Genomic DNA, 13,145 nt, shown 5'->3' with positions numbered 1-13,145 from the left:
TGGCAGAAACACACCTACAGCTGCAAAGAAAGGAAACCAAACACCTGAAAGTTCCTAAACACAAAGGCGTAACCAAGAACATTTACAAAATCCATAGCCTTGACTACTACCCCCATCACTTTCAATTTCCTTTTTGGTACTCCGATCAGGGATTAACTCCATCAATCTGTACATTAAAAAGGATTTTTTTAACAAAAGAGGTAAAGGTTTCTAAGTCAAGGTGGCAGTATGTTGTTATTGTCAACAACTACTCTTCTGCAGGAGAAAAATGCTTAAATGAAAATCAGGAAGGAACCAAGTCCAATGTTAACTTGTATCAAAGTATGAGGAATAAATAGTGGCATACCCCAAAAAGCAGTACCTCAACGACATTACAAACGCAGAGCACAGTACTACCCATCACGTTCATTGAAGATAAACATTTTAAGATGCTTCAAATGTCACGTCCTGTCTAAACACTGTCCTACTGTAATTTCCTGAGAGAAAACATAAAATGCATACAAGCAACTGATTCTTGAATTTGCTTTATTTTTCTCTGCATAAGGAACCCTGCACAGGCAATTCAAATTAAAACAAAATAAATATGTGAATATTCATGTAAAACTGTCCTTGCTAATGAACAATTATACACAATGTACAACTCTTCATGTTCACTGGGAGGGCTTACAAATGTACTATTCCCAACAAAAATGCACCAAAATGTCTCCATGCAAACTTATCAAAAGTGACCAAAAAAAGGAGAAAAAAAACCTTACCGATCATACTTTTTTTTGTTTTCTTTTTCATTTTTTTCTTTTTTACAATCACAGAAAAATAAAAACATCTAATTTTTTGTTACATTTAGAGTAACTAAAATGTGGCCACTGTCTATTAACATCTGGTTTTATGCTCCTAAAACATCTATGGTTACTGTAAAATTATGTCAACAATGAATTGGACTTAGGGCACTATCTGTAGTAAAAGGAAGATGATTTTGTTCACAGAATGTTAATAATCTGTGTCTGAGCCCTCTGCATTGTCCACATTCCGTGAGAGCATATAATTGTCCATATCTATAGACCTGCAATTATTGATTGCATAGCGCAAACGCTCTGCCATGATTAGTTGACTGGAGTAAGGTGGGAGCCTCAGTTGAAAGAAACAAGTCTGTGAGGTAGGCAAGCTGTCGTAAGGCTGTGGAAACGGATAAAAGGTGGGACACTGTTAGGTTTTGAACGAAGCAAAAACCGCAACATAGCCATATTTCATTGCTCCTTCCCTTCCCTGCCATCAATCAACACTTTCACATTCTATCTCAAAATTCCTTCTAAGCGCAGACTAGCCTCCCTTGTTTACATCACTTGTTTTCATCCTTAAGTATGTGCACAACCACTGCTACCACCTGCTCTTTAAATAGCTCAACCCACTAATGAAATTCAACTATTTGAAAAGTTGATCACACTACTATTTAGCAGCTCACTGGAAGATACCAAGCACCATTCACATTACATACCACAGTGTACCTTAACAGGAGGCAATCTGAGAGACACCTAACTGGAAGACGGCAGTGAAACCACTGTTACCTTAGATTTGGCCAAGTTTTTGATTCATGTAGTTCACAGAAAATGTGTTTCACTGCACAAAACCCCAAAGTAATGCCAAACAAATGCACCCTGTATGTGAAGTAGTACACTGTGAACAGTGGTTTTAAGATGTCAAGAGTTCACATACTATTAGATCATATGTTGCTACTTACAGAAACTTAATTAAAAAAGAGCAAAAATCACTAAATAAAAAGGGATTAAAACAGAAAATGACTGTGGAGAAGTTATAACAGAAGAAGGTTTGTTTCATGTGCAGGAACTTGTCTTGACCTCCAATCATATAATTACAGCAAACACACCAAATGAATTAAGATGCAACTCATGCAGTGTATGTCCCTCTAGTCAATTGAAATGTTTGGTTTTAACGGCTCAGAGCATATCCCATCCCATACTTTCTCTGTAAATTTACAATTATGGAAACCTGTCTCCTACTGCCAAAGGACATAATATATTAAGCAGGAATTTAAAAGAAACAAAAAAAAAAAAAAAAGAAAACAGCATCTTACCCTATCAACCTTCATTATTTGGAATCGCTGAGAGATATCAGCTGTGTTGGCTGGCAATCGAGATCTTCCTGACACAAACCTCATGAAAAGGACTCTCTCCTCATTTGAAAATTCTTCAAGGGTATGCCAGAACCACTGCACCAGCTGATGCTGCTCATCAACTTCTCTGTACCGCACAACTTTCTTCAGAACTTCAACTGATATTTCTGGCATTCCACAGACCATTTGCTCCAGCTGCTTGGCAGTCAGAAGAGACAGCAAAGGAACTGGAACAATCCAAGACATTCCTTCTCTTACAGCAGCCACCTATTGCCCAAAACCAAAGAAACATTTGAAGTGCAATTGTTTCACCTCTGGCACTCAGCGTACCATCCAAATGCAAAAGTAACATACCAGCTGAGAAATGGGATAAAGACACAGAATTATAGAACATCTGCCAAATACAACCTCCCACACGTGCACCTCCCATAAGGGCTGTTTCCTCTCTCAAAATCCTGAAGAATATTACAGGTATTTTCAATTATAATCACACATTAAAGAATATGTTTTGATACAAAACAGAAGTTAGAAGTACAAGTTAGCAGTACAGATGATGATGGCTAAACCGAAAAACTGTAAACACCACCCGAGTTGCGACAAAGTCATATTTGTAAGAAGACTGTACTTGTTCTAGAAGACTTAGGATCTGGTACCCCTGATGAGAAAGTTCCTTTTCTAATGCAGATAATACCATGCATGCATCTCTATCTTGAGAAAAAGGAAAAGAACTTTCCTAGCATGTAATTATTATAATGCTTTTGCAAGCTTCACTATACAAACGAGACAATACACAAAAGTATGCAAATGGGTAATGAACACTTCTCAAAACGTTATCATGAAATATTTGTAGTTTCTATGCTAAAGCAGAAGAAGAATAGTTTTAAGTTAAATGTTTGTCAATAATATTTACTATAGCTAGTCTCTACATTGCTGTAATATCTAATCACAGTGCACAGCATGCACAGTTGCAGGTTTTTTTCTCATGAGGGACTGACAGTTGCAGTGGGGCTACTCTAATGAAAGACAAGTTTGGTTTCTAATGCTCTTTTGTCAACTTAGCAATTAGCAAGAAAACCAGGATCAATTTAAAACCAGCTCCCAAAACAGTTGGGAGGCGTGTGTGTGAGGAACCACAGGGACCCAGGTGAGATGCAGAAACCCAGAAACCCAAGCTTTTCTTATTCCCTAATAACTGGAATGGAAACTTGCATAATTCAAAAAGCTGTTGGCATTAACAACAGGGATAGAGTCACAATGAGATTCTTACCTGACGGTCCATTTCATGGAGTCTGTACTCAATTGCCCTCTCCACATACTCTTTCCTGTTTGAAAAGGTAAGTGGGATACTGTTCCCTCCAGGGATTATGGGAACCATCTTACCATCAGCACTTTGGCCAACAAAAGAATCTAAAGGAATCATCTGTTATGCAAAACAGGAAAAGTATGTTCAGTGTCAGTCATTCCAGGGATCCAAATGTACTATTTTACTCTCAGGCACCTAGAACTAAAATAAGATCACAAACTATTCCAAATGGATATCAAGTGCTTGTTTTCCCCAAACCAGACGTTGAATTATATAAATACTGAAGTTAAAGCCAATCTGATACAGTAACCACTTCCAGAAAAAAACTAAGAGCTCCGACTTTCGTATCTTACCTCATGGAAATTTTCTTCAGTAATCCCACTGTCTTCAATGTGAAGAATGCTGTTGAGGGTCTGCACATAGAGCAGATCTACCTCCTCCAAATCCTCCAAGATGAGTGGGATACAACAAAGTTGCTTCCAGACCATTGGAGCCAAATGAAGATCTAATGGCTTTTTTGTACGGATAGCTACACCCATGAGAATGCCCAAGAACTTAAACTGCATCAGATGTTCATCTAAACATGCCGAAGGGTTAAAGAGAAACCTGAAAGAACAAAGAGGCAGTGAAAATACTCCAGTATTATTTCTATGCTACTTGGTTAGAAGTAAAAGACAAAACATTTCTAAGCTCAGCATAGAAATAAGCTAACAATTATCAGCAAGGGGTGGCCAAAGAAGATCATTGTTATCTTTAGCTGTTAAAACGATGGAGGCCAGGATAAGCAGAACTAATCCTGACCACAAAGGCCAGCATTCTTGATGTTACTCTGAATTCTGCCATCAGCAATCCAGCAAGTTCATGTTAAAAGCATGCCCTCTCCTCCACAATAAAATAACATCGCAACCTGAAGGAAAAAATACACTACAGCCAACTATGAAATCTCATCATTTAGTGTAAAACAATTAATAGAAGATTTTAATTTTCACTCACTAGTATCTGCAATAAAAGCAAATCCTGGACGACTTACCTATCCCTATTGTAGCCTACTTCAGCTGTAGCATTTGGGGAAGGAATAAGCAGGTCTACTATTCCAGTTTCCAGTTCCTTAAAGATCAACAACAAAAAAGCCTTCTTAGACATAGGCATAACAAACCTATTACAGAAAGACTACGACACGATAGCATTACAAGACAGAATATTCAATCATAGTGATGATCGGTTCTTACAAATTAATATAAAATATTTAAGAGAAAGTAAACATGGTAGTGATTATTTTTAATAATACAAACATGATTATTTCAAGACCTGCCCTTACATCAGACTACAACGGTTTCTTCACTGCGACCACTCTTTGATACATTCTTGGTTCCTGTTTCAGAAATAACTGGAAGCCATAAGCTAGACACCCCACAGGTGCAGCTTTTTCAAGAACCAAATACGAAGCAAATTTTTCAATGAGTTCTGTTCTGAACCCTCATCACACCTTGTATTTAATGTAAACCATCTAGGAAAGAACCCCAAAATTACACGTCAAGTCCTTACCTGAATCAACCCTACTTTAATCTTAGAGGTTTCAGAAATTCCCTTAACACATGGAGTTCTTCAGCTTCCTCCATCCTGTATCCTAACTCTAAGTCCACTGCCAGCTCCAGCACTACCCATAGCTGTTGCTCTGTCCCAGACTAAGTAGATACCCTAATTATCCTCACTAATCCTCATTCTTTGCGTTTTGAGGCTCCTGGAAGATTAAGGAACAAACTTCTCCACCAAGCATTGCCTTGAATCCTTCTCCTAGCTACAGCCATGGATGTGTCACAGGGCTGAGTCACATCTTTAAAAGTATAGGCAGTATGCATTAGCATTGACCAGCTTTATCTCAGTCCTGGCAGTCTGAAGCCTTCAGCTTCCTGGGGAATCTGAGAAGACAGCTCTGTTGACAACAACAATATCGCTTACAGACAGGCAAAAGTGTGTGCTTCCTGCTACCGATCTCCTTCCCACACTGAATGTGTGAGGTGACAAGTCATCTCCGGGTATGTGAGAAACACCTGCCTGAAGGTGTTTCTGTATTGTGTACAGGGAACATACTGTAGTCATGGAATGCAGTACAACTGCTCTTCCAGGGGCACTGGCTGGGAAGAATGAGGGGCTGCAAAATGCATCGGTACCATGTAGGGGCCATCTCAGAATTCCAAGGGGCCCGCTGTTAACACTAGTTATAGTGTGGCCTTATGGCATCTCCCTGCCACAATCTAGGAAGATTTCTTTACCCCCAGAGCCATCCCTAAGTAGGCAGCTCTAGTGTTGTGGCTCAGGACTGAAGAACAAGTATTTGCTATGCCTGGAAGAAAGGAAATTTGAAAAATACTAAAACACACCAGAGGCAACAAAACCTCTTCCCAGGCATTTTGAACTAATAGACTTTTCATACCTGACACATTTCTGTAATCGTGTCATCAAACACTCCACCTGCATCATCAGCTCCTTCTCCAACCAGTTTCACTTTCCAGGCACGGGAAGGCAGACGAAGGTCTGATGCATTCAGCTTTACCACTTGTCTTGCTATTTGTACAAAAATGGGCTTGCATTTCCGACCTCTTTCAAAAAAAAACCAAAAACCAACAAACCACAGCCATACAATGTAGCTCATGAACACATAAAGGCTACTGAAGTCACTTCATTAGTAAACTTGTACAGAGCGAGCTCAGTATGCCAGAAGTAAGGGAAAAAGTATGAATATCAGTAATTGTTTGGGGTCTAATATAATACAATGCCTGTGAAAACAATACTGACCTGGTTGATATCCTTTTCACAGTAATTTGTGGCCCATAGTTTTTCCCCTGAACCATAGTTTTTCCTATGGAGCGCACCATGGGGAGCGTGTACACTCGGGGTGCTAGCAAGGGCCTTAGCTGTCCTTGAACTATTCCCCATGTTCCAGCATTGTAATGAGATGTACTGTTCTGCAATAAAGCAGCATGAGAATAAACATATTAACAGAGGATATTAATTCCATTCTTTACAGAATAAAATTCTTCATTACTAACCACTAGCACTTCAGTATTTCAGGAAACAGGTTAGCACTATTTGTCTTTAGCTTTGAGGCTTGTAAGCTTTTGGAAGCTGAAACAATAACACGTTAGCATGAAACATTAATGTTAGCACAAGCGAAAATACGTTACAATACTTCGACAAAGTCTGGCTTAATCCAGATTTTTTTTTTTCTTTTTCTATTTATTACAAACCCCCTACAGAACCTGTCATTAAGATCCATCTTGATCAGGTCTGAAACTCTCTAGTGACATGGCGTAACACAACAGAGCTGCTTTTTTTCAAATGGAACTTTACCTGGTTATTGGGACTGAGGTTAAGTAATCTCCATGAAGAGTACATGAGGTCAGAAAAATGGTACAACAGTCTGAGCCTTGCTCTCACTGTATGAATGCTCACTTCTTTCAGTGCCCCGTACTGCGGTGGAATGGCATCAGGTAAACCAAGCTGTAAAGGCACTGAAACACCTACCACAGAAAAAGAGAAAAAGCATCATTTCATAAAGGGTAGCTGTACTGCTTTTGGCCAGGGTGAAGCTGATTCTCTTTGCAGTGGTTTACGTGGTGCTCAGCTGCCAACTGGATTTAAAGCACGACAGCAGCAACATTTGACAACCTGCACGGATATAAAACGAAAAAGTGTTGTCCCAAACGTTCAGAAGTTCTCATTGCACTCATCCCCCAGGAAACACAAAGCCTCCCTCATACGGCCACACAATCAGCCTCACTGCATTACCTGGCGCTCTCGGTGGAACAGGCGGAGCTGTCCAGGCAGCGCTGTGGCACCGTCCTGCTGAAATCTGCCGAACATTCTTGCCTTGCAGGACGGTTATTAGGGTTGGTTCTCTGACATGGTTGGTATGGCCCAGTCCAAGCTGACAATTTGTAACAGGTTTAAAAGGGACAAAGAAGAATCAACAACTGTGGTGATATTTCTAAAACTCTCTTAAGCAAAGATTCAGAGCAAATGGTAAAATATGGTATTGATCTACAGCATATACTGGGATAAAAAAAGATTTACTGTATATATCTTTATTATTTAGCATTTACCTTTTATTTTTGATAGAATATTGTACCCATACTCAATGGGAGTAGCAGATTTAGATGCCAAAGAGGCCTTAGAAGAAGTAGAGATGTTTTGCAAGCTCTTCTGCAGACTGAGGAACTAACCGATGCTGCTAAGTCATCTATGTTGCAGTCTTTCTTAGGCACAGACAACATAGCTCAGGTGTCTCTGCTGGGCCATTTAAATGCCATTTTTGTTCTAGCACATAAATTCCTACAACAGTTTATGAAAACACAATTTGTGTGAAGAGAAAGTTTACTTGAAGCTGTTCTGACTTCTTACTGATAGTTTTGTATCCTATGGTAATTGCATATTCTAAAAGTGAAATTTTCATATTAGAAGAGTATAATTTTATTTTCTTTTTCATATAAAACAGTTTTTTTGCACTGAAAGGAAAATCATATAAAATAGGCTTTCAGAATGAAGTTTCTCTCATTTTTTTACCCTAACAATTTTTTCTCTTCCAGAAACACAAAGCAAGCACCCTATAAAAAACCAAACAAACAATCCAAACCCAAAAGATCCTCTCAGAAATTACTCTAAACAACCTGCCCAACAACCCTTCTCAAAAACTCAGTCCTGAAACACCAGAGAATAAACTCCAAAATTTTGTGGCCCAAAATCCCTGAAACACCAACTCCTAATATGTCAAGAGGCTCCTCCTTATACCTGTAGCACGCAGAACTATCAAAAAGCTGAAATCCTTTCAAAAATTTGAGTTAGACATGAGGTGAGGGACAAGAATAGACTTTTAAGGGCCGGGATAAAATTAGGGTCCAAAAGAAAACAGAGAATTTATTATTTAATAATTATTTTTTCTCACTTCAAAAAATTACTCTCTAAAGAGTTAATGTTCATGAAAAGCACCTAAAGAGTTCAAAAATGTGATTGCCACAAACCATAAGTTTTATTATGTTGAAAAAATCGATGATAGCTCAAGAATTAGGTAAAAATTTGTGATTTTTTTTTTAAATCTTTGATTAGAATAATTCAGCTAGAACGTTTCCAGTGTTTTCCCAAACTGCTACTGTGTAAAAGCACAGGAAATAAAAAAAAAATAATGGAAATGCCTGAAGTGTTATTATGGCTGAGTGGGAAAGGAGGAGAACAAATACAAAAGCTTTCTTCTCCACCAAAATCAAGATATTCCAATCACATCTGTAAAGAACAAGTACAGCCTTATAAAGGTTAGAAATAGACAGGGAAGAGTTCTGACCTGCCCTTCCGAGTTGCTTCCCCATGCGTATACATCCCCCGTAGATGACAAAGCCAGCGTGTGCTCTGCTCCGACGGCGATGTCTTCAATGAAGATTCCCGACAGCACTGGAACCTGCTGGGGTCTGTTGTGATTTCGAGCACGACCTTCTGGCAAACCTATCAGGCGATCTAAAATTGCAAGCACATGTCTCTATGTGTAAAGAACATTAAAATGTTAATTTTACTTGCAGGTAGAAAGCAAGGAGGGACAAAAACCAATTCTACATACTCTTAGAACTTGGACACCAGTACAATTGGTTTGGCCAAGATCTAGAGTATGTCTCCCACAAAACAGTGATTCCTACAGTGCTCATTAAATTGCTAAAGCTGTTATTTTAAGTCTCAAAGATCAAATTCTGTTAAAGCAAGACTTCCATATGTATATGTATGGTTTTATAACACTTATGAATTAGCTGACTTGAGAAGTTTAAACGGGTTTAAATCAGTGCACTTGGAAACTCTCCCGCCCAGATTTTTAAACAACTTGTACAGGCACATGCTTTATTAGACAAAGTAAACTTTTAAGTAACCCAGTGTTTTCACACACGTGAAATTCAGTGAATTTTTAGGAAAACCCTCTTCAAAAGGTACATTAATAAACTGAAAGGCTATCCTGAAATCAAACTAGAGAGAGCTACAAATTTGGATATTACAGATGTATGTTAAGATTGCATTGTTGAAGTTCCAAAATTCAGATTGTGTCAGCACAAACCTAAAAAGTAGCATTAGGTCAGTCTCATAAGTACATCTCAATATTCTTCCCTTTCACTTGCAATACACACAAACCCATAGATGGAAAGTGCCAAATACCAGATCATCATCCTACCTTGTCCAAAAGTATATACATGACCATCTTTTGTCAGTGCGACAGAGAACTGGGTTCCACAGGCAACTTTTTTTATTCCAATTCCACAAAGAATATCGACTTTCTAAGGGGTAAGTGAAAGGAGAAAGAGCTATGGTATTATGAGGATAGAAACAGAAAGCAAACAAGAATTTAATCTGTAACTCCTGCTTCCTAAAAGACATTTTGTAATTCCCACTGTGCAATGCATACATTGTAGGATTACTCTAATTAATGCTTGTAAATTAATACAGGAAACGGAGACACAGTTTTCTCTTTTTCTTTAATGGTATCTTATTCTATGCAGAATGATTCAAATACCTTTTTTTTTTACTGGGAGTGAGCAGGGACTGGCATAGGAGGAAGTAGATGAGTGTGTAAACAACCTTCCCCCCACCCCCGCCATTCCAAAATAAGAAAGCTCTCTAAGATAATCCCAAGGTTTTCACTATTTCTATTGCCACTGAGATAAGGTCACTATTATTTATGAGAAATCCTTTAAAAGTATCAAGCTCAGCATAACACAGCATCAGAATTATTTATGCCAGACTGTAACAGAAAAGTTTGGTAGGTGGAATTAGTAATTGCACTTCTGATAATTACACTCTGAACACCACGTAACACATTTAACAGCACTGAAAATTTATGCAAAGAGTAATTTCTCTATGAATTCTAACCTGCGGTGAAGATTTTGCAGTGGAATTTCCCAAACCAAGTTTACCATAATCTCCGTCTCCAAAAGCCCAAACCATTGAGCCATCTGTTGACACAGCTACAGTATGATTGAGTCCACAGGCCACCTGGTTGAGAGAAATACATTATGACCACAGCTTTTGCTAACTTACTGCTAACTCAAGCACCCCAACTACCTTTAAGAAAAGAAAAATTGTGTTTTAGAAAAATAAGTAACCTTTTAAAACAATTAGAACTTTCATTGCTTATCACAGTGTTTTAAAGACATTTAGGACCACAGTAGTGTCTTGTAGGTACTTGCTTGCTCTCAGCTCCTAGAAGCAAAGCATAGCATCATGCTACACATGCTCATTGTTTAAGAACATAAAAACAGTTCATGAATTCATGTGTAAAAATGCCTGAATCTTGAAATGTTAAAATGTTGAAAAACATGGGCAGTTTTACAGAATGAGGCTCAAGAGTCAGGAAAGTAATTATTTTAAAAAGCATGCATACTGAAATTCCGCCATCATAATAAAAATAAAATCCAAGTACAAAAAACCCCAGAACACTTAAATACATTGAAAACATCAGCTTTAAACAAAGATACATGGCTAGTTTTAGATAAACCATGCCTGTCCAATCTGGTAACCCTCCAGCGCCGTCACTCTTTCTGGGAGTTTCTTATTGGAAGTATTTCCAAGTCCTAATCGACCATAATCACCATTTCCAAATGTAAAAAGTTTGCCATCTGCCGTCACCACAGCTGAATGTTTGAAGCCACATGACATCTGGAAGCAAAATAAATGTAATTTTTAAACACGTTTTAAATTTGGGGGGGAAATTATATTAGTTATTACATGTAAGTATGTAATACCTTCTCCTCCCCTAAACTACATTCACTTTATAATAAGAGCTAAAATTTTAGGTATTTTAGTATTAATGATTTCTCCAATGACCTCTTACTCTTCTCAACAGTAACACTGAGGAGGAGGACAGGCAGATATTTGTGTGAGGAAAGCCTTTCAGGTGTTTTGTTTATTTATATATTTCTACCAACTACTGTTTTCTGCAAGCAGACTACTATTGTGCAAATATTTTGTATTTTTATAAAGAAACCTCCAGTCAAAGCCAAACAAGTTTTTGTGCGTTACTATAACACATCTAGTACTAGGAGGAGGTCTTGGTGACCGGTTTTGTAGGACAAAGTCCCCTGAGAAGGACCAAGGGAAACTTTTAAATCATGCCTGTTATTTCACCAGTTTTTTGGTCACCCCTCTCTTCCACGCCCTTTCTAATTTTTAGTCTTCTCCAGCAACAACTGTCAGGTAACATCACACACCAACAGTGAGCTCTGCGATATTAACATCCTTCAGCTGGAAATTACCAACTTGGTTCATAATGCTCAGAAGTAAAAAGTTGCCTGTCTTCATTTGGTATATGAATCCAAACTGCCAAGACTGACAATGGTTCTGGAACATTCCCAGCACTAGACAACCACACCTGCACTCTGTAGGAGACAAAAATATTTTGGCACCTGCACCACTTCTTCTCCTTGCAGAGCCTCTATTTGTCTAGGCCTGCGCTGTCTGTCGCTGTTCCCATGTCCCAGTTTGCCATAATCTCCATCTCCCCAGCTAAAGACTTCCCCACTTTCTGTTAAAGCCATGGAATGTCCATCAGACCCACAAGAGGTCACCAGCTGTGTTACAACAAAGCCTGGTAAAGGAAAATGAGAAAACAACATTTAGAATCAATTAAAACAGACTCTTAACATACATTTATCCAAGTGCACCTAGTGGTAGCCAATTAAGTCTGGGGAAAAGAACCAACCAAAGGAACTGTTTTCTTGTTATAGCAGTTTATCTATTTTTATTTTGAACAAAACCTTCATCTTCTCATGTACAACCCATGCATTTCATCTGCCATTAGTTTTGAAACGAAACGTTCCTATCTTCAGCAAACATTCTTCCCTGCAGCCTTCTTAAAACTACGGAATTTTAAGATACTACCACTCAAATCTTCATGAGAAACTAACATCTACTTCATTTGTCCAATTTTTTGAATTTAAGACTACAATACTTTACTGTGTAAGTGTGCAAAACCAGCATCTACATAAATAATTATATGAACTACCACACACCCAAGGATTTTACCTTGAAGTGCTGAAATGACTGTTAACACATGAAGATCGTCAGAATTTCCTTGTCCCAGTCGCCCATAGCTCCCTTCTCCACAAGCCAAAACTGTGCCATTAGCTTGAATGACAAAAGTACAATTCTGACCACAAACAACCTAGTTTAGAAAGAGACAAAGGGGTTTTAATGTTTTTTTTGTCAGATGCAGCAACACTGTAATACCTGCATTACAATGTACAATCTCCTTTTGATTTTTTTTTTCTTTGTAATTATATCAAGGCAACAGACTTTTGTCACACTGCAAATACCTTTGTGACAACCCTATTAACGTAAGACTTCACCCAGTCTGTGTTTAACAGAGTTCTGTTACTCAATCTCATCATAATAAAAACCTAATTGAAACTTGCTACTGGTTTTGGCAAAACTTCTTCCAGTGACAGAAATCACAGAAACCTGAGATTTAGTGTTGTCGTTTCCACTGTGAATGTCAATGTTATTTCAGAAAAAGGAAATTGGCACATGTATTATGTTAAAGCTGTGCGGGTACTTTCAAATCATGCTCGTATGAAAAAAATCGTTTTGTCAGATTTCAGTGGCTTCTTGGCTTGAATTTGTCAAATAATTAAAAGACTTTTTAGTGAAAACACACGTTTGGGGGGTACTTCACAGTAAATTCAAACAACA

At 38.2% G+C, this 13,145-nt stretch overlaps 1 protein-coding gene across 20 annotated transcripts in view; it reads right to left on the bottom strand.

Annotated features, from left to right (window-relative positions):
- Positions 1-508: 508 nt before the first annotated feature.
- HERC1 (HECT and RLD domain containing E3 ubiquitin protein ligase family member 1) overlaps positions 509-13,145 on the bottom strand; it is a 109,832-nt gene continuing 97,195 nt past the window's right edge. For all 20 annotated transcript variants that reach the window (XM_055806335.1, XM_055806348.1, XM_055806338.1 and 17 more), the window contains 15 exons: positions 12,480-12,618; positions 11,861-12,042; positions 10,959-11,114; positions 10,329-10,451; positions 9,634-9,736; positions 8,767-8,936; positions 7,221-7,359; positions 6,783-6,952; positions 6,228-6,397; positions 5,866-6,031; positions 4,462-4,538; positions 3,785-4,037; positions 3,396-3,548; positions 2,090-2,395; positions 509-1,173 (listed from right to left, as the gene is read on the bottom strand). In XM_055806335.1, the coding sequence (XP_055662310.1) occupies positions 988-1,173; positions 2,090-2,395; positions 3,396-3,548; positions 3,785-4,037; positions 4,462-4,538; positions 5,866-6,031; positions 6,228-6,397; positions 6,783-6,952; positions 7,221-7,359; positions 8,767-8,936; positions 9,634-9,736; positions 10,329-10,451; positions 10,959-11,114; positions 11,861-12,042; positions 12,480-12,618 (2,493 nt within the window). In that variant the 3' untranslated portion in view covers positions 509-987. The remainder of the gene's footprint in view (positions 1,174-2,089; positions 2,396-3,395; positions 3,549-3,784; positions 4,038-4,461; positions 4,539-5,865; positions 6,032-6,227; positions 6,398-6,782; positions 6,953-7,220; positions 7,360-8,766; positions 8,937-9,633; positions 9,737-10,328; positions 10,452-10,958; positions 11,115-11,860; positions 12,043-12,479; positions 12,619-13,145) is intronic.

This window comes from Falco peregrinus, chromosome 1, assembly GCF_023634155.1.
Source record: "Falco peregrinus isolate bFalPer1 chromosome 1, bFalPer1.pri, whole genome shotgun sequence".
NCBI classification, from domain to species: Eukaryota; Metazoa; Chordata; class Aves; order Falconiformes; family Falconidae; genus Falco; species Falco peregrinus.
This window is presented reverse-complemented; position numbering and strand designations above follow the sequence as displayed.